The sequence below is a fragment of the Bos javanicus genome, chromosome 19 (assembly GCF_032452875.1).
Source record: "Bos javanicus breed banteng chromosome 19, ARS-OSU_banteng_1.0, whole genome shotgun sequence".
NCBI classification, from domain to species: domain Eukaryota; kingdom Metazoa; phylum Chordata; class Mammalia; order Artiodactyla; family Bovidae; genus Bos; species Bos javanicus.
In genome coordinates, this window is record NC_083886.1 from 57,876,863 (window position 1) to 57,898,052 (window position 21,190).

Genomic DNA, 21,190 nt, shown 5'->3' on the forward strand with positions numbered 1-21,190 from the left:
TATTTTTGGCTGTGCTGGTTCTTCACGCTGTGCAGGCTTTCTCTAGTTGGCGGTGAATGGGGCTACTCTCTAGTGGTCGTGTGCGAGCTTCTCACTGGCCTCTGCTATTGCGGAGCACGGGTTCAATAGTTGTGACGTGTCGGCTCAATTGCTGCTCCCCATGTGGAAATCTTCCTGGATCAGGGATCGAACCTGTGTCTCCTGCCTTGGCAGGTGGATTGTTTACTAATGAGCCATCACGGAAACCCTGCATCTTGACCTTTTAATAATGCCAACCTCTTTTCTTTGCTCCCCAGAATTGGGAACAAATGGGCTTCCCAGGTAGCTCAGTGGTAAAGAATCCACCTGCGATGCAGGAGACCTGGGTTTGATCTCTGGGTCAGGAAGATCCCCTGGAAGAGCAAATGGCAACCCATTCTAGTCATTCTTGCCTGGGAAACCCCATGGACAGAGGAGCCTGGTGGGCTACAGTCCACGGGGTCATAGAGTCGGCCACAACGAACAGGCACACTCACTTGGGAGCAGTAACTCTGTCCTGCGATCCCCATGGCTGTGACACCCGAGTCCCCCAGGCCTTTTCCTTTCCCTCCCATTTACCACTGCTGTGGCCTCTTGTTGGAGCTGTTACAGCCACAGCCCTTCTCAGTACTCTTCTCTGTACATACCTCCTCCCCAGCTGTCAGCGCCCTGTAGGAGGGACGACCTAACTCCTTCAGAAGATCCCACATCCTGCCCGATGACTTAGGGATCAACACTTAAAACTTGTGTGACTGGATTCTCACCTCACGTTCCTCCTCATCCTCCTGGCAGAGAAAATGAGCACCCCATCACCTGTTCTCTTCCAGGAAGACTTTTTCCCTTAAAGCCCATCTCCTACTTCTCCCCATCTCCTTCCTGCTCTCCTGCAGGAAGCCCATCTGTCCCACCTTCTGTCCCTTGGCACTCTCTGGTCCTTTCAGATGCAGTGGAATGAAAGCCAGGAGAAAGAAGGTCCAGCCCCTTCCCTCCTCCCCGGCCCCCCAGGCAGTCTTAGCAGCAGGAAAAAGGAGGACTCTGTAAGAAACTCTGCTAGAAAAGGGTGCAGTGACATTCATCTCCTGAGGACAGTGTGAGAATCATCAATGTTGAGTGACAGGACTCCAGGAGCTCTGAGTATTGAGAACTACACACCAGAGGTTTCAAGATTCAGAAGTCTGTTTCATGTCTTTATTGACCGGGAGGGGGGGGAAGGGTCACAGCATTTCAGACTTTATTCAAAGACACAAACGGCAACAAAGGGCACCCACAAGTGACAGGTATGGTCCCTAAGGCCTGGCTTTAAGGCCATCCCGGAGGGTGTGGGTGACTTCTCAGCCCTTCCCCTCAGCATGTCTCCTCCTCCTCTATGCCTCACGGACACCCCTGAGATCAGTTAGAACTGTGCATAAACAAAGCCACTCCAGAGGAGGCTGGGCCCTGCTGGCCAGCGTCACCCACGTGGCGGCCCTGGGCAGCAGGAGAGCGTGGGGCACTGCTCACGTGACCCCCCAGCCAATGGCTGGGCCTCTCTCTGGAGCGGTCAGCCAGGCTCTCCCTGAGGGAGCCGGCTTTCAGGAAAAAAATACCAACTTGGTTCATGAAGGGCTTGAGTAAAATACTTCCCCAGAAACCTTAAGAAACAATCCCTCTCAGATTCCTGGAGCGCTGAAACAACTGAGACTGTCGCTGGGTGGCCGGGGGAGGGAACCTGGGGAAAGGCGGCCTGCTGGTCCCTCTGAGCGCTCAGCGAGGGTCGCGCCGGTCTTCGCAGACTCCACGGCAAACCCGTGAGAAGCTTGATGAGAAAGACGCGTCCAGAGGGCCTGGCCCCCTCTGCCCTCCAGCCTCCTCGCTCCTGCTTGCTGACTTGGGACCAGAGGCTGGTTTTCAGATGAGCCCCAGACAAGCAGGTCTGCTTGGGCTTGCGGCCCCAGACACCAAGGCTAGCCTCCTTTCAGTCTGATGGTGCTAACTCCCACTGACCAGAGCTCCTCACCCACCATCCTCTGGTTGATGGCAGCTTTTCCTTGACGTGTTCAATTCTTTTTCCCCGTGAAAGAGGTCAGGATGGACACCTGCAACCATTCTGCAGGGGTAACTGTTTATTGTAGGTAGCAGTTCCTCTAACATTTTACAGCTGTAAGAGTCCTGGGCACGGGCCAGACGTCCGTGGTGCTGACATGCACGTTCACACTGGGGTGTAGACACAGTGTGTCAGCAGGCACCCCGGACACACACTTCTCCCCTACTCTACACACAGACGTGTGAGGGCAACATGAGGTTCCTGTCTGGGCAGGGGCCGGTCACAGGCTTGAAAGACACTTGGCACAGTCGATAGTCACTTTAAAGCAACCCTGACCCCAGAGCCATGCGGTGAGCAGCTGAGCTGGGGGGCAAAGGGAACCTCAGCTTAGAAGGAGCCACGGGCTTGAGGGATCTTTTATGAACAAAGCGCTCCCCACAGGCACCTCCCCTTCTCTGGACCACCTGCCATACTAGGAAAGTCACCCAGGGAAAAGCCAGGGCTCTCTGGCCCCTTTGAGCTCCATGACTGCTCACCAAGACTCGGAAGCTCAGACAGCAATCCAGTTACGAGCTCTGAGGCTTGGCTCCTGAGTCAAACACTGGATCTTCGATGCCTCAGCCCCCACAGAAGGAAGTGGCGGTGAGGGCTGGGTCAGATGAGGGGGTCCTGGGCCCGCCCGTCAAATGCACATACACACAGCGGATGGCAGGGGCTCATGACCACTGCCAAGGCCAGAAACCAAGAAGAGACACAAGTATCGCACTTTCGATCAAGGCATTTCTAAGAGACATCACAAAAACACGCCACTTTTGATACTACAGACTACATTTGGCAACTTTCGGAGAAAACGGCTGTCTCCACCCCAAGGCATCAGAGGGTCCAAAATCCCTTTATCCTCGGCCCCAGTTTAAAAAGTCAGGGAAGGAAGACGGGCCAACAGAGGGCAGGCAAAGGCTACAGAAGCAGTTACACCAGCTACCTACAGTGCCCCCCAGTCTGTCTGTCTGACTCCGTGCAGGATACCGCCTGCCTTGAACCTCTTCTTGGGGAGAAGGTGAGCTATCTGGGGCCGGGGGACGGGGTGCCAGCTGCTGGAGAGAAATGAGGCAAGCCAAACATGGGGCAGCTGGTGGCCTGAATCCAGAGCTGCGACCCCCCCATCCTCCCCTCCTCAAAGAGGCTTTGTTCATAGGAATGTGGGGGTGCTCTGGCGACTCTATCCCTCACCGAAACCTCAATTCAACAGCCTAAACCAGACTCTGCGTCTGCTGCGGTAGTCTGGGGTGTGTGGGAGAGAAAGGTGGCGTGATGAAGCGACTGCCCGTGTCCAACAGGGCACACTCAGGTGAAAACGTGGCACAGCTCAGGACAACCCTCTTGCACGCGCTCCGGCTTCCAGGAAGTACAGCATCTGCAAGGACCTAGGGCTTCCTCCTCCCCGCCCCATCCTGAGACAAGCTCCACCTGGGAACCCAGCCCAGTGCTCTTGGAGAGGTTTGTTACAACACCGGCTAAGAAAAGAAAAGCAGGTTTCTGAGAAGGTACTGTGCAGCTGAAAGCGGCATCTGTCTTCGGGTTCCTGTGGATGGGGGTGTGGCTCCTTTGGTTTTGACCAGAACTCTCCTCCACTGGGGGCCAGGCGCGGCTTGGCTTGGCAGTAGCTCGGTTACTGTACAGGAGCGAGACTGAATTTCACAGACGTGCTCGGCTGGGCGCGCTCGTCACTGAGGACTCGGGAGTTTACATCCGAGACCCTCTCTCCTGAAGAATCTGGAAGGGCAAGACGGGGGAGACAGGCTTGGACTCTGGGCATGCACTGCTCTTAGGTGGGGTGGCTTCCCAGCCCACTGAGGGAGGACAGAGAGACCAGAGTCACTTCTCACTGGGCCCGGTGGAGCAGCAGCAGGATGACCTGTTACCCTGGGAAGCGAGGCAGCACCCCTGAAGCACTGCAGTATGAAGACGCTGGGGCAGGGCTTATGTGCTGCAGGGCCACCTCCCCTGAGCAAAAGGACACATCCAGCTCACCACACGTGGCGGAGGACCACCGCAGGCGGAGGAGGACCACCGCAGGCGGAGGAGGACCACCTCCCCTGAGCGGAGGGACACAGGCCAACTCACTACACTTGGTGGAGGATCACCACAGGGAGAAGGATCACCGCACAGGGAGGAGGATCACATCCCCTGAGCGGAGGGACACAGGCCAGCTCACTACACTTGGAGGAGGATCACCGTACAGGGAGGAGGACCACCTCACGCGGAGGAGGCCCACCGCACAGGGAGGAGGCCCACCGCACAGGGAGGAGGCCCACCGCACAGGGAGGAGGACCACCTCCCCTGAGCAGAAGGACACAGGCCAGCCCACCACACGTGGAGGAGGACCACCTCCCCTGAGCGGAAAGACACTTCCAGCTCACCGTAGGCGGAGGATCACCGCAGTTGGAGGATCACCGCAGGCGGAGGAGGACCACCTCACGCGGAGGAGGACCACCACACACGGTGAAGGATCACCTCACATGGAGGAGGACAACCTCCCCAGAGCAGGACACAGGCCGGGCTCACCACACACTGATGACGGAGAAGCACTGTGGGTGTGTGTGTGAGGGGCATAGTGGAGGAAGGACAGAACAGTGTGCCACAAGCTCCCAGTAACCTCAGGGAGTTGGGGTGCGGGGGGTGTCACAGAGTTAACCCAACACCTTTTCTCTTGAGAGAGATAGAACAATTTCAAACTATAAAGGCAAAATACTTTCAACTCTGAGTTTCAGAATTCTTACCTTACAGGAATCAGTGGCCATTAGTTTTTCTTTTTCACTGATTTGCAGAGCCTGGGAAAAGACTACCCTACTTTAGTTCATGTGTCCTAAACTAAAAGCCTATGTCACTGCTTCAAAAATCCTGGTTTAAATGACATTAGTCAAAGGGCCAAAATGAAGGGGAAATGCAAAGCTGGCTTGAGAAGGAAGGGAAGAAGCAGAGAGCAGCAGTTCAGGTGGGGCAGAGCAGGGCTGGGAGCACAGTCAGGGACAAACGCCAGGCAGGGCGGCTCACCTTCGCCTTCTCGCTCGGCTCGATGACAATGCCGTTGGTAGAATTATTTAGTTCTCTGGAGACAACACAGAGGAACTCTGCCTGATCCTCATTCCCATAGTTATAGGAGGATCCGATGCTGATTAGCTGATCAGAAAAGAACACGGTCAACATACAAACAGGGATCTTAAAATATTTGCCACACGAATCAAACCCTCTTCCTGACTGAGTTTTGTTTTGCTTCTCAAAGGACAAAGAATTTGCTGGGACTATCAAGGCCCCAGGGGATACATGGATCCCAGTTATTCACCAGAGCATCACGACAAGGGTTTCCTGCTGTGGCCTGGCTTCCATCCCTGGCTGGGAACTAAGCCATGCAGCACAGCCAACCGACCAAACAAAAAAACCACTAATTCTTAAAAAAACAAACAACTTTGTCTTTAAAATTTTATACCACGGAAAAAATACTTCTGAAGGGGAAGTATGACATTTTGCAACCCACAGCTGAACAAGAATGAGGCGCACACAGAATTGGTTCCGCCGTGGAAGACAGCTGTGAGGAGCCACCCAGTATTGGTGCTGAAGACAGAGAAGCCCGTGTTTGGTCTACAATGTAATACTGTTAACCCAGTAACTGTCCATTAAGGTAACTATATGGTTACAGTTCAGCTGACTTCTTAAACTCTATGTAGAAACAAGCATGATTCATTGAATTTATAATACCATCGTTCGAGTCATGCTCAGCCTCCCGTGTGTTTTGAAGACAATAGATGAACAACTCTGCCATCTAATGGAAGAAAACCGTAAAATCCTGGTTCTCAGATGCTTTGTTTCGATGCTGTGGTGGTGAGCACAAAGCTAAAGGACAGAAACCCACAGGCTGACGGGGAAGGACCTTGCCAGGCTCCAGCTCGTCTGAGCCCTTCATGCCATGCCTGCTCACCACGCCGCGTGAACAGGGAGGGTCACTGTTAAACCCTGGTCTTCTTCAGCTACTTATTCTAGGATGTGTGAACAAAGCACTTTTGAAAGGAATCCCTGAAGGGGAAAAAACCCAAAGAGGCACTTTCAAGCCTAAAGAAGCTGGCTGGCTCCCTCTGGGCAGAATCACGCGGAAGTTCTGATATGAAGCCTGGAGACAGGACACCATTCTCAGTCTCACCCAGCTCATCACATCCTACCATGCAGAGTCCACACAGAAGGGCTCTTTTCCCCTAGCCCTACCCAATTCCTAGGGTGAGTTAACTGGCTACAGATGGTGACAGAGTGTGGGCTCCTAGGCTGAGATACACCTTATGAAACGTTGTTTAGTTGCTAAGTCGTGTCCGACTCTTTTGCAACCCCATGGACTGTCACACACCAGGCTCCTCTGTCCATGGGATTCTCCAGGCAAGAATACTGGAGTGGGTTGCCATTCTCTTCTCCAGGGGATCTTCCCAACCCAGGGATCTATGTCTCCTGCATTGGCAGGTGGATTCTTCACTACTGAGCCACCAGGGAAGCCTCAAGAAACATTACCTGTTCGAATTTCCAACCATCGGACATAGTGGATACCATCTGCGTGAGCTCCTCCTCTTGGCATTGCAGGACTCGGTACACGTGCTTCACGGGGCCCTGCGACAACCACACACAGGCTCTGAGCAACAGTTTCAAGGACACAACAGTTTGCAGCTGCCTTGGTGAAGCTCTTCAGAAGAATAAAGACTGGAAAGGAGTGTGCTTGGAATTTTTTTCTTGGCAGCCACCCACTACCCCCTTTCAAGCCACTCTGTAGTTTCTCAATAAAAACTTATCCAAGGAAAGAAAGAAAGAAAACATAGGGTCCAAGAACATGAATAAAACAAAATCATCTTGAACTTCAGAAGTATGAATTATGTGAGCGACCATACTGATAAACTTATGACTTCATCTATTTCCCAAAGGAGAAAAGAGTAAAATTACTCAGGACAAAAAGGTCGCATTTTCTTCTTCAGTCTGTATAGCTGATACACACACTGAGAAGGATACCTTGTATGGAAGCACTACACTAACAGGGGCTCTCCAGCGTACCAATGTTCAGGCTGTCCTACCCCGGCTGAAGCCACCTGAAACTGTTTCAGTGCTACATGGTAACGTTCCTGTGACAGACAAGTGTATAATAAAAACACATACTTGGCCTTGTCGGTGGTTCCTGGCACAGACCTCTGAAAAACTACGTCAACTCCTGAGCTGCAGCAGGGTCTTTTGTATGCTAATCAGCTGGTCACCAGAAAGACCCAGCGGGTTAGAGGGTTAGAACTTGTGGCCCCACTCCCTGACCATGGGGGAGAGAGGAGAGACCAGAGGTTGAGTTCAATCACCAAAGGCCAATGATACAGACAGCCTTTCCTACCAAATGAACCATCCTGAAGAACCCCTAAATGATGGGGTTCCGGGAGCTTCTAAGTTGGCAAACACATCCGTGTGCTTGGTGGGGAGTAATGGATACTGGGGACTACACGGGGACAGAGGACCCTTTAGGCCTTCACCCCATGAATCTCTGCATCTGGCTGTTCATTTATATCCTTCATAATAAACTATAGTAAGTACAGCATTTCCCGAGTTGCACCAATTATTCTAGTGAATTACTGAACATGAAGAAGGCATTGTGGGAACCCAGATCCCAACTAGCATCCATGCCCCGGGAGTCTGACACTGACTCTGGGTGGTCGGTGTCAGGACAGAACCGAACTGTTGATCACCTGGAGGGTGTCAAAGATGAGAAAGGTCGTGTGCTGGCCAGACTCAACTCTCTAAAACATAAGCTAGACCAGGAAGCCAAAAGGCTGAGCAACTGAGATGGATACCCCAGAGCCGCAGCACGAAGGCCCCCATGCTTGACCTGTGTCAACACTTGTGACCTGGCCCACAGGGAACGAGAAGCCGGTTGTGAGACGGCTAAGGTGGCTGCAGGGAAGCAGGCTCGCCAGATGTGTTCCTGTTCACAGGACAATTCCAGGCGCACAGGACTCGGTATTTAGCAGTCAGGGACCATCGGGGTTGGGTCCAAAGCTGCACACTTACTGCCCATCTGAGAGGGTGAGAGAACCAAACAGCAGCCCAGGTTCAGAACAACGGCGCCCGGTCATAGAGCGAGGGTCAGTTACCTTCTATCAGATTTTAAGACAACCTGGACCATTTTCTTAAGAATGATGAAAACTTAGCCCATTTTTAAAAATGATGAGTTGGCTTCAGCTGTCTGGAAAATCAGAACAATTTGGGAAATAGTCGATGAACAAAAGTAGCTACTAAGTACCGTGGGCTACAGGCCCCAAGCGCTGTACCCTTCTCTTCTAGTCTTTTCTGCAGTCCTGGAAGGCAGGCATTGGCTTCTTTCTAGACGGAGGACACTGGTGTTCAGGGCACAATATCTTGCCCAAGCAGTGTGATGACTAAGTGGACTGGAGGTAGAGCTGGGATATGAGCCCACATCTGCCTGACAACACTACAGTCTTTCTTGTATACTTTGTCCTTCTGAACGAGGTTCCATTCAATAAGGTGCTAAGATGAAAAAAAAGAAAATTCCTTCCATATAAAATACAGGACAAATCCTGTGACAGTTTCAATCACCCCAGCTGCGCAGTGGGGTCGCACAGAGTCGGACATGACTGATGCGACTTAGCAGCAGCAGGAGCAGCTGCGCAGTGCAGGAACAACCAGGCGTTTCACACTGTAAGATGCAGAGCATCACGAAGACCCGACAGTGGCCGCACTGTCCAAGTCCCAGTTATCTGAGATAACCGTAACGCCTCTTCTTTACTCTCCTCTTCCCAAGTAAACCATCATCACTCTCAAATGCACCAAGATCCATCTCACAACAAAAAACGCTTCCGGGGATAGCGGAGTAACAGGATGGTGGCAGCCACTGAAGAGAAGCGAGGCCACTGAGAAAAAGTGGGGGAGGCCCTCTACATCCCGGGCTTTACCCGACTGCCTGCCAGGCGCATCTTCTTTCAACAAAGACAAGGTGAAGGAGATACCGAGCTTGAGGAGACAGCCACGGAAATCCACACGCAGCCTTAAGGTGACGTGGGACAAATGTAAAAGGGGACGTCTTTGAACGACATCAAACCCACTGCCCACCCAGAGTCCCACTAAATAAAGGGGACAGGTGGAAAGATCAGTTAACATCAAAAGGGGCTTGACACTCCTAGAATAAAAAAGCTTCCAGCTAGGTATAAATCCATTAGCCTCAAAACCGAAAAAACTAACTTAATTACTGTCATCAAATAAAAACCTCATAGCACTCTCAAGGAATTCACTGACGGCGAAGAACTGAGAGTGTTCAGGTGCCACGATTTGAATGGTTTCAAATTTTATACTTGATGGTATCGTTAAAACTTATATTAAGCATCAAAGGTTTGTTTTTTTGTTTAATGTGAAAAACAGGATGGATGAGATTCGCAGAACGTCTAAGCTATCACATATCTGTCAGAGTGAAGGAAGCCACGTAAATACACCAGGAGACGGCAAAAAAAATTGGTGACGCTAGATCATACTTCACATGGTAACCTGCAAACCAACTGTGAGTTCATCTCTGAACATTAAAAAGGAGCCTTTCATCCCAGGTTTCAGCACCAAAAAGAAAAAAAAAAAAGCCTTTCAGCCACTGGCCAGATGGAGAAGAACTAAATGATTAGGCCTCCTTTCCACCTTTGCAAAGTGCTGGAGATAAAACGGAGAACAGACTTCATTATCATAGGGGTCAGGTGTTCATCCAGATAATTCCATTCAGAGCCAGAAAGAAATTTGATTCATGAAGTCTAACACAGAACATGCAAGGAACAAGTTTCTACTTTTGAAATTCTGTATTGCGATAGATCTCAAGAAAGCAACCATCACCAGTATCGGATGGGACAGGAAACAAGTCATGGTGGAGTCGGACTCTGTCCCGTTAGTGCAGTTAAACCCTCTTAAAATACCGGCCTGTTTTTCCTGCTAGACTTTAAGCTTCTTGAGGGCATGGCCCTCCTATCAGTCAGGGTCCCCAGGGCCTAAGAGAAGTTATCGTGGCTACTTGCTTGAGACTGACGACGGGTGATGTGCCATGAGACGAGCCGAGTGTGCCCCACTGCCTTCCCTGCTCTAACTACATAGCAAATTCGGTTGGATTTTTGTCACCAAATCTACTAAGAAAATCCAGACTTCCTAAAAGAAAGAGAAGCTTGATATTACTTTCTTAGAAGCGTGATTCACAAGCCATGTGCGAAGTCTATGCCATGCCAGTGTGTGTTAGCAGCTGGCTGTTGACACGGTCACAGGCTGAAGGCTGGTCCTCACAGAGAAGCCACCAGGTAAACAGGCAGAAGCAAGGCCTCGCTCAGCCCCCACGCGGACACGGAGGGAGGCAGATGCTCTGCTGGAGAGAACAGGCTTTGAACCTCAAGTACGGCGACTCCTCCCACTGCCAGATGGCGAGCAGCCACTATTTCCCGTTCTTCTAAGGGGACACGGGCCTGTTTCGTTCTCTTTGTGATTTCACCTCTGTTTCCCTGTTCTGAACAAGTCTGGCGGAATATGTGCTGCCTGTCTGGCAGATGGACCGTATGCCACACGGAGACCTCCGGCTCACAGGGGAGACGCAGGGCTCTCAAACGGTACACTGTCCGTTTCTGATCACCCCAGACATGGGGACAAAGACTGACACATGGGACATTTTCCCCTTAAGAGCTCAAAACCCATTACCTGTGAAGTTCTGTTCTCGTTGTCCCGTATTCTTTCCTTAACCAGTCGCACAAGAGATGCAATGTTGTAAAACTCCGCTTCCTCCAGCACGCCTAGAAGGAAGACCAACCTGTGGTCAGAGGTGTGTGAAGTCCCCAGAAAACAGCAGAAAGAGGCTGGAGAACACGTGCTTGCTAAGAACTGCATCTTTCACTGCAAGTCTAGTCTCCCTCCTGCAGCCTCGGGAACGCTCCTTTGCTGTTTGCTGGGTATCTGTGACCTTTTCCCCAACATCACTGAGGCAGGCGAAAGGCTGCTCCGTTTACTGTTTCGCCCCTGCGGTTTCCCACCTGCCACCTTCCCTGACTCTTCCTGCTCCTGCCCATCAGCTGCAGGACGCCTTAACCATATGTCACTCAGTTCCTGGAGCTAGTCCCGCTGGACAACTCCTGAGCTTGCAATTTCTACCCAGTCTGTCCTAAAAGTGACCAATGTCTCTCTGTTTAAGTGTAAATTTATGTGGACCAGTAAAGCAATTATCCTTTAATTTAAAATAAATAAAATTTTTTAAAAAGAAAAAATTATGTGGACCAAATTTAACAAGATGCTTATTATCTGAACAGTGTAAAAAGCAGTCAATGAAAGAATCCCATGCACAGGACTTCCCTGGAAGTCCAGTCATTAGGATTCGGTGCTTTCATGGCCGAGGACCCAGGTTCAATCTCTGGTCAGGGAACTAAGATACTGCAAGCTGTGTGGCATGTCCACAAAAAAAAAAAGAATCCCATGCTTAACAAAATCAAAGACCTGGGACAGGACAACTAAAGGGGATGTGTGATCCTGGTCCAGGAAAAAAAGTTGCTATAAAGACTTTTGTTGAAACAATTGACCAAATTAGAATGTTAGCTATAGTTAAAGTGTTTATCAATATTAAATGTCCTGAATTTGATAACTATATGGTGGCTACGTGAGAGAATGTCCTTGCTCTTGAGAAATAGACCATGAAGCACTAAGGGGTCAAGTCTGTAATCTAGACTCAAGAAGTTCAGAAATAAAACTGTGGAAAGGGGAGAGGAAGGAGCGGGGAGGAGGAGGAGAGAGATGAATGAATGATAATGCAAATATAACCCAAACTGTTGATTTTGGTGAATTTGGATAAAGGGAGTTCTTTGTACTATTCTTGCCCTTCAAAATCATTTTTTTAAGGCATTAGAAAAGGTGCTTAAGATTCTTCTTTTGAAGAAACAAAGACTACCCATGAGCTGGTAATTGCTGTGGATGGTACCATTCCAGTTACTTTGTATGCATTTGAAATGTTAAGAAAAAAAAGGGGGGGGCATTAAAAATAAAAAGGGAGACCGATTCCTCTTTTGACTGGTTGTAACAGCAGTGTTCTTCAGCCGTTTCATTAGCGAGCACGGCCATTTCAGCTTTCTTATGCAGAGAGAATGCTCCCAGGTTAGGGTGCCCTGCATCAAGGGACAGGCTCCCATCTTAACTGAATGTCTCAGTGAGACGAAGATAGCCTTTTAGAAAGACGTCTAGACCCACTTATAGTTCAAGTGCCCTACAAACCAAAAGGATGAGTCAACTAATGATGCCCCTGACAATGGGCTGGAGAATGAATTAGGTCAGATGCAAAAATCTACAAGGAAGCATGAGACCAGTCTTAAAGAAATGAGGCCAAGCCTTCATTATTATTTCTTCTTCTTTTTTTTTTTTTACTGCTGCAAGTTCAAACTAAAATTGAAAGAATAAATACCTAAATGTCAGAGATTTGCTGTTTCAGGCTGTGGATATTCACTGCTAGTAATAAGTCAGTGTAAAAAGAGGTCTTGATAATTTTGCAGGTCCAGAAAAAACTCCACCTCCAAAGCTGAGCTGTCTCTTCCCAAAGGAGGGTGAGAACGACGGGGCTCCTCCAAGACCCTCTCAGACTAGAGGAGGGGACTGGAGGCTCCCTGCTTATATTTAAAAAGCTTTGCTTCCTGTGCACCTGAGCCTGCTAAAAATCTCAAAATTCAAATCTCAGGACTCCCCTGGTGGTCCAGTGGCTAAGACTCCACGCTCCCAATGCAGAGGGCACAGGTTCAATCCCTAGTCAGGGAACCAAGAGCCCACATGTCACACAGCATAGCCCTCCCGCCACCAGAAAAAAAACCTGTGAAAAATACCTTCCAATCTATGAAACAGCTTTAAAGACTTGACCTGAATTTTGAAGATGCCCAGCACAAACATCGTCCTTACCTTCTTCTGCCAACTCCTTTGTAATGATGAGCTTCCCGTGGCGGAGGTAGTTTAGGATTGGACCAAAGTAGGTGGGGTCCCTGTCAATCAGGTAGGCCCCCGTCTCGTCCTGCCGACCAAACACAAGGGATCACCGTGGAGCCTTCATACTAAGTTAGGGCAGGGTCTCCACCAGTCTGTCACAATTCACACGTGAGAGGGCAAGTTCTATTAGGTGTTTATCACTAACTACTGGCAAGAAGGCTAGCTTTAGGGGTCTTGTACTTCAAGATCATTTCTGGGAGGGTGTTGCAGATGTATAGTCATATTCATTATCTAGGCATTGACTTGAACTTCTAAAATTTTTACTCAGACACGATTACCAGTCTCTTCTCAGCCTTTTGGGTAAGATCAAGCGTAGATACAATTACCAACATTCTTCCTGTGGGATATTTGTTATAAAGAAACAGAGGAAGAAAATGCCATAGCTGCGTGATCTAAATTTCTGCTTGAGACAGACATTCTGACTTCTCTATTGTCCCTGAATCACATTCCTAATTCTAAGAAAACCTCTGTTTATTTGGCAGTGCTCCTGAGCTGAGGGCCAACGGCAGTGGGAGTCTGCGTTGGCAGTTGTAACTCACACACTCCAGATCTGTGCCCAGAGGAAGCTTGGCATGGCCGGGACTTGGCTCTGAGCAATTTTAATCCTACTCATCTTTACAGTAAAGGGAACAAGAAGAAACTGGCTTCTACTGCAACAAAGAAGATTCAGGACAGATAAAATCGTTCCTTTAAAATAAGCAAGGTTTTGGAAAACTCCTTAAGTTAGGGCAGGACAGTGTGCCTTCAATCTGAGATTACAGGAGAGGTAGCAGATGAATAAATGAAACTAACCAATGTTTACTTAACCCTTACTCTGTTGCAAGGGAACAGCTAAGTGCTACATGGGATACAGGCGATGCAGGCAACAGTCAATGCTTTTGAATCAGAACCTAAAAGATGAACGTGTAAAGTTAAAAAAAAACCAAACAGCTCAAACTGAAAATGGGTTAAGCGTCTTGTCACCTCTCAACTCTTTGGTTAGCAGCCATGCATCTTGCCCAACAGTACTCTTTGGGTTTCATTTTCCCTGGTCTTAATCCTTCAGCTTAGGTTTGCATTGGCAAAGGACAACCTCTTTTCTAGGAATGTATCTGAGCTCAAACCGGGACCTAAAACAGTGACAGTTACCAGATACGAGCCCAGGACCGCAGGAAAGAAGTGTGGGATCATGACAAGCGCTTCCTGCAACTGTCGAAGCCATCATCACACCCAAGCTTTCACCCAACTTGGCAGAGGGGTCCGAGCGGAAGTCTCAGAAAGCTAGCTACCTGGATGCCTTAGCTCGCCCTGACCCAATTCTGGATGCGTCTGCCATAGGCAATGAGGGTCTTGACGAGGAACCAGGGAAACGAGGAAGTCAGGGGAAAACTCAGGCAGACCTGAGGGGCTGGGATGAGGTGCAGAGAGGAAGGGGAGAAGGGGTGTGGAGCGGACGCTCGCGGGTGAAGGTAGGCACAGCGCGGGGAAGCAGCCGCTGAGAACGAAGGGTGCGGTCAGAGAGAAAGTCTGCGTGCGTCTGGGGCTGGGGCAGAAAAGCCCCCAGGGCTGGCTGGCTGGGAAAGACGAGGAGGAGGGGGTCCCGGCCCCAGGCGCCCTCCGGAGAGAAGAGCGTCGCAGGAAATCCGGGGACCAGCCTGGGAGGAACGAGGGGGTCCGAAGGCCGGGGGCGCGCCCGAGGGCGGGGCGCACCTTGTCCGAGTCCAGCTCCGGGTCCTCCTGGCAGCAGAGGCGGCAGAGAAAAGACTTGGGCTCCCGGCCTAGGGTCTGCCTGGTGGTCACGAAGTAGGTGCCGCCCACGTTCAGCCGGACCCAGCGGGCCGCGCCACCGCCCCCTGTCCGCTCCGGCGGCCCGGGACCCGGCTCCAGCGGCTGCGCGGCGGCGGCGGGGGGCGGGCGGCCGTGCCCGCGGGGCGTGGGGCCAGCGGGGCGAGGGCTGGGGGGCCCGCGGCCCGGGCCGCCTCCATCGCCCAGCCCGCTCCCGCCGCCCCCTCCCAGCCCCGCCATGGCCGGGTCGAGCTGCAGCTCCGCCATCTTGGGCCGCCGCCGCCGCCGCCGCTTGCTGCCCGCGCGCCGCCGGGCCGGCCCATCTCTCGGCAGGGAGAGCCGGGCCGGCCCATCGGCGGGGGTGGGGCCGCGGGAGAGGGACGGGAGCACCCCCAACCAGCGTCCGCGTCCCCGGGCTGTGGAGGCGCTACGCCCGCCCCCGGAGGCGGAACTTCCTGAATCAGCCCTCACCTCTATTCGCTGAACCGCAAGACAAGGCCCGCCCCCTTGGGTTTGGGGTTGGCTGAGGGGAGAGCTTCCGGTGACCCACTTCCGTTCTCTGCTGCTGTGGACTGCGGGCCGCCCGGGGTCGGTGAAGGTGAGTGGGCTTGGGGGCCTCTCACGTACCTGAACACAGTGGGTTTCTCTGCTCTGCTCCTGCATACCTCGGCTCGACCCTTGTCTCTCCTCTGCTTCGCGCGGCTGCTCTTTCGCGCCCTCTTCCTGTCCTCTCCCTCTAGCGCGAGGCCGCAGAGGCCAGTTTGTGGCCTCTTGACTTTTAGGGCTTCCAGTAACCTTTCTCTCGTCCAGCCTGACTCCAGCCTGGCGGCTTCAGGAGTCCGGTTTGGAGGCTGAGGAAACGTTGCCGGGACGTAGTTTTAGCCTGCTTGGTGACGCCAGCAGGCTGGAGGGCTGTGCGCTTCCCTTCTGAAGGTTCCAGCTTTCGAGCGTGTGGAGCTTTCAGAGCTTCTCTAGTGCAGGGTTCATTTTCCGATTCAGTAAATATTCACTGAGCACCTGCTGTGTTCAGGATCTGTTCTAGGCGCTGGGGATTCAGCAGTAAATAAAAGACAACAAACACATTTACGAAGCTTCCGAGCTTGGAAAACTCTCAGCAAGGGCACTTACTCTATCTGGTGTATTTAAGGTCACCCGCCCCTCACCTTCACTCCAGGGAACATAAGCTGTCTTGAGAGTGAAAGGAAGAGGCAGATGTTGGACATGTGTCTTCTTTCTTTTAAGGCCCACATCTCCTTTGTGATCCACCCCATAGTTTTTAAAGATCTTTAACGGTTGTGATTACTTTCCATGTTCTCTCACATTCACGTATGTATTGAAAACATTTTTTTTTTTCTGAGTATTGCCAGTATACTCAGGGTATGTACTAACACTGCAGGGGATCACCAGGCATGAATAAGGTGTGGGTAGAGAGCCCCTTAAGTTTGTAGTGCAAATTGGTGTGCACAGTTATATTTGATATTTTTAACAGCCTTTTTTTGGCTAAGAGGGCTTATCCCCATTTTTCAGGTGAGGAAATTTCGTTCCAGCGTCTGCTCTATTTAACTAAGCCTTGTTGAAATGTGAATATGTGTCAGGTTCTGTGCACTGGAGAATCAGTGAGTAAAATGTAGGCTGAGTGGAAGTGTTTTTAAATTACTAACTTTTATGTAATGCATGAATATTGCTTTAGCAATGTTTCCAAAGGTACATGGAGTGCAAACACTGGATAACTGGATTTTTTCTTTTTTTTAATAACTGGACTTTTAAGGATAAATTAGGAGATGGGGAAGAGAGGGTATACCATCTAGAATATATGCCAGGTTGTACATCTTGAATTTTAAAAACTAAAGTGTCCTCTTCTGATACTGTCATCCTAATTCCTTTAGTTGACAGATATACCCACTCATATGATGCTGATCTATTTCTTAAAATTTGAATACTTCTGCGATGCCCTTCATAGGATTCTCTCCAAGAGCCCTGTTTTGATCCGACCTGTTGTATTTTCCAAGATCTCAAGATGGCTGGACGGAAACTTGCTCTAAAAACCATTGACTGGGTAGCTTTTGGGGAGATCATCCCTCGGAACCAGAAGGCCGTGGCTAACTCCTTGAAGTCCTGGAATGAGACCCTAACCTCCAGGTCAGTACCTTGCTGAGAGGGAGCCTCTGGACTTGTGATTTCATGTGGAAACAAAATATATGAATTCTGATGTTCTTCTGGCAGAAAGAAATTCATGCATTTTCTAAACACTAGTGAATTGTTATTATTATTTTTTTGCATTCCTATGATCTCCCTCCTAGGGAGGAGTGTGGCGATAGCTCCAGGCCATAGGCATGAAGAATAGGGAAATTGCTGTGTGAATTTCCTCTTGCTCGTGCAACAGTCCTAACTTTTGCTTTTCTGTGTGAGCAGGTTGGCTACTCTGCCTGAGAAGCCACCTGCCATCGACTGGGCTTACTACAAGGCCAACGTGGCAAAGGCTGGCTTGGTGGATGACTTTGAGAAGAAGGTGAGCCTTCAGGCAGCTAAAGCTCTGGTCTTGTTAACGTGGCTGTGGGTGGGGGAGCAGGACCGTGGACAGTTACACGGGATGACAGTGAGGAAAGAGGAGTGGTGTTAACACCCAGATCCCAAGGGAGGCTCAGGAGAGATGGGTGCAGCCAAAGGTCTTGTGATGATAGATTTAAAATGGTAAGTAGGTGCGGAGAACTCAGGGCCTCCTCATTCAGCAGGTTTCTTACCTAAGAAAACGGTATAACAGAGTCTTAATCCGAGAGCCAGAGGGCTGTTGAGTTGGGTGTTTCTGCCTGGCTTCCTCTGCACTCCCCACCTGTCTCCTTTTAAATCAAGCTGACATTTTCTCCTACTCTTTTACTGTTTTCCTCTGCTTTTTTATTGTCCCTTGTAGCTGTGGTCTCTCGATCACCTATCTTTCTTCTTCTTTTTATAACTTAGTTTTTGACTGTGCTGGGTCTCTGTTGCTGCGTGGGCTTTTCTCTGGTTGCGGTGAGCAGGGGTTCGCTCTCTTAGTTATGGCGTGCAGGCTTCTTACTGTGGCGGCTTCCCTAGCTCTGGGGTGTGAGGGCTTCAGTACCTGCAGCACGTATGCTCAGTAGCTGTGGCTCCCTGGCTCTAGAGCACAGGCTCGATAGTTGTGGTGCCTGGGTTTAGTTGTTCCACCGCTTGTGGGATCTTCCTAGATCAGGGATCGAACCTGTGTCCCCTGCATCACCAGGTGGACTCTTTATTACTGAACCACCAGGGAAGCCCTCGCCCACCTATATTCTGATGTTAAATTTGATTATCCACGATTTGCTTGTTCATTCAGCAGATAGTTATTGAGGGCCCACTCTGCTAGGAACAGCGCTCAGTGCCAGGGCCAAGACACTAAGCCGTCGTCTAGGGAGAAGGTCTCATCCATCTCTGTTATGCAAATATGACTTCAGCTACCTGTCCACTAGGGTTTCTTTTCACAGAGAAATCAGGGGACTTCCCTGGTGGTCCAGTGGTTTGGACTCCGCTTTTCCACTGCAAGGGGCACAGGTAACCATCCGTGGTCAGGGAACTAAGATCCTACGTGCTGTGTGGCACAGCCAAAATAAATAAAATTAAAAAAAGAGAAATCAGAATTACTTTGGAACCGCAGGGTTCTTTGAGGTCATCAGTCTGCCTCTCTTTATCAAGTGAAGAAACTGAAGCTCATTGTAATGAGAGAATTGTCCAAGGTCTCCAGCTAGTGATGAGGCAGTGGAACCTTGAGCTCCCATTGCCAGTCTAATACTCTTTCCAATAGAATGCCCCAGATGCCTGCTCTTACCGCCTGGAATGGAGAATGTGTTTTTATATGATCTATTACAATTAGCAGCTTTTGAGTCCTTTTGGGGGGGACTCCTGGTGATATTAACAACAGTTCATTATTCCTGTGTTTGTAGTTTAATGCCCTGAAGGTTCCTATACCAGAGGATAAATATACTGCCCAGGTGGATGCTGAAGAAAAAGAAGATGTAAGTAGTTGAGGCCCTTACTTATTCTAAAATTCTCTTAATTCCTGACAGTTCTGTTTCTTACTAGTAAGGTTAAGGTGGAGGGAATTTAAAGGATCGCTAAAAAGGGATGAACTGTTAACGAATGCAGTGATACAGATGAGCCTTAGGATAATTATGTGAGTGAAAGAATCCAGCAAAGGAGTACACACTGCATGACTCCACTGCTGGAAAACGATAAACAAACTCAGGTAAACCTCTGGTGACCAGCACATCAGTGGTTGCCTGGGGTTGGGGTGGAGGGGGTGATAAATATGAAACGGTCTTCACTGTGGTGACGGTTCCGCAGGTGGATGCGTATATCAACCCCTATCAAGTAGTAGTCTTTAAATATGTGCGTTTTATTGTATGGCAGTTATACCTCAACATGACCGTTAAAAACAATCAAGGAGCTGAAACTGGGCAGGAAAATTATACACGGTAGTGAGTAGTCAAATACCCCTTTGCTTGAAAGTACTAAAAGCCCAGTGTTGGAACCCAGGTGGCTCCACCAAGGAGAAGTCTGACTGGGTGGTCAGTGGCTTGTCCTGGCCATTCGGCTGGCCCGGGTGATGCAGGCGTTTGTAGGTTGCCTAGGCAAATAACTCACTGAAGAACCCTGGGCCTGCCGCCTTAAGCTGGTTCTCCTGAACGGGCTTCTTTGTGGGTGTTGGGGAGAGCTGCAGTTTGCCCCCTAAAGCAGAATCCCCCAAGTAGTCAGAGGAGCCCACCTCCTCTCCACAGAGTATGGGAAAGCAGTGGGGTGGCGGGGGGGGGGGGGGGCGGTCCGGGACTCCTCATACCTTGGGAGGCTCAGGGTTGGGAAGGTACAGGTTGGTTTCAAAACAGAATTTCTCCCTTCTCTTAAAGGTGAAAAGTTGTGCTGAGTTTTTGACTCAGTCAAAGACCAGGATTCAGGAATATGAGAAAGAGGTAAGGATGAGCCTTGGCCTTTGCTTGTAATCTGTTTTCTCTCCTTTCACAGCCACGTGTCCTTCACCTAGCAGCAGTCACCTGTCTCGGATTCTTTTTTTGTATCTCTGCAACCCTTTTTATTTTGACACATTTCCCCTCTTTTTTCAGCTGGAGAAGATGAGGAACATAATTCCATTTGATCAGATGACCATTGAGGACTTGAATGAAGTCTTCCCAGAAACCAAATTAGACAAGAAGAAGTACCCCTACTGGCCTCACAGGCCAATTGAGACCTTATAAGCTCAAGTCCAGGAGACAGCTCTGGCCCTGGAATTATAAACTCTGGACATTAAAAATAATTACATGGTGCTGTGTGTGTCTGCTCCTTTGTGGTTGAGATAATTAAAACTCGGGTGATCTCACTGGGAGCAGAGCTTTTGTTGGACTGGAAAGGTGTGCCCACAGGTGTGTGTGGTCGGCTAACGGTGAGGATGTGTAGGAAGCAAGTTACTGAGGCCCAAGGCTGCAGTGGTGGTTGTGCAGGAGCTCAGTCCTGTCCGACCCTCTGCAACCTCACGGACTGCAGCACATCCAGTTTCCCTGTCTTTCACTATCTCCAGGAGTTTGCTCAAATTCATATTCATTGAATCAATGATGCTATCTAACCATCTCATCCTCTACCACCAGCTTCACTTCACTTGCCTTCAGTCTTTCCCAGCATCAGGGTCTTTTCCATGAGTCGGCTCTTTGCATCAGGTGGCCAAAGTATTGGAGCTTCAGCATCAATCCTCCTGATAAATATTCTGGACTGATATCCTTTAGGATGGACTGGTTGGATCTCCTTGCAGTCCAAGGGACTCTCAAGAGTCCTCCAGCATCACAGTTCAAAAGCATCCTTTCTTCGGCGCTCAGCCTTCTTTATGGTCCAAGTCTCACATCCGTCCATGACTACTGGAAAAACCATGACTTAGTGACTAAACAATTATTATAGCAGGATTTATTTTTTATTATAGCAGAATTCCTTGCAGGATGCCTGAGCACTGCCAGGAAATACAGGCAGTTTAAAGTAAGATGAGATGGTGGGGAAAGTTCTGTTGTCCTTGAAGTCAGAGGAGCTTGTATGCCTACTGCTTACACCTGCCCTTGACCATTTAATTGCTGGTTCTAGATTAATCTGCCATCTCCAGACTTTTCCTTTCCTCATTTACAAACATCAGGATTGTAATAAGAATGAAATGAGATAATCTGGGAAGCTTCTCAGTAAGAAAGCAATCTAAGCAAAGGCATCCGACTTGATGTGGCTTAAATCCTGTTGGAAAAAACCTACTGAGGAAAAGACACACATTTCAACAATTTTGTGACATTTCTGCCAGAGATTGCAGATGTCTGGGAGGAGATCAAC

The 21,190-nt window shown here is 49.9% G+C and overlaps 2 protein-coding genes across 3 annotated transcripts; one reads left to right on the plus strand and one right to left on the minus strand.

Moving 5' to 3' along the window:
• Nucleotides 1–1,192: 1,192 nt before the first annotated feature.
• Nucleotides 1,193–15,199, minus strand: KCTD2 (potassium channel tetramerization domain containing 2). Its single transcript, XM_061392882.1, has 6 exons — nt 14,777–15,199; nt 13,004–13,112; nt 10,778–10,869; nt 6,593–6,688; nt 5,096–5,221; nt 1,193–3,814 (listed from the first exon to the last, which is right to left on the minus strand). The coding sequence occupies exons 1-6, from the start codon at nt 15,116–15,118 to the stop codon at nt 3,785–3,787; spliced, it is 795 nt and encodes a 264-aa protein (XP_061248866.1). The 5' UTR covers nt 15,119–15,199; the 3' UTR covers nt 1,193–3,784.
• Nucleotides 15,200–15,344: 145 nt separating this feature from the next.
• On the plus strand, nt 15,345–20,156 carry ATP5PD (ATP synthase peripheral stalk subunit d). Of its 2 annotated transcripts, XM_061392884.1 has the most exons (7): nt 15,416–15,449; nt 16,379–16,467; nt 16,861–16,990; nt 17,264–17,360; nt 18,784–18,855; nt 19,744–19,806; nt 19,957–20,156. In XM_061392884.1, exons 3-7 carry the CDS (start codon nt 16,869–16,871, stop codon nt 20,086–20,088), a joined length of 486 nt encoding a protein of 161 aa, XP_061248868.1. In that variant the 5' UTR covers nt 15,416–15,449; nt 16,379–16,467; nt 16,861–16,868; the 3' UTR covers nt 20,089–20,156. The 2 variants fall into 2 exon arrangements, with proteins under 2 accessions (XP_061248867.1, XP_061248868.1); XM_061392883.1 differs by lacking the exon at nt 16,379–16,467 and having other exon boundaries at nt 15,345–15,449.
• The last annotated feature ends 1,034 nt before the right edge of the window (nt 20,157–21,190 follow it).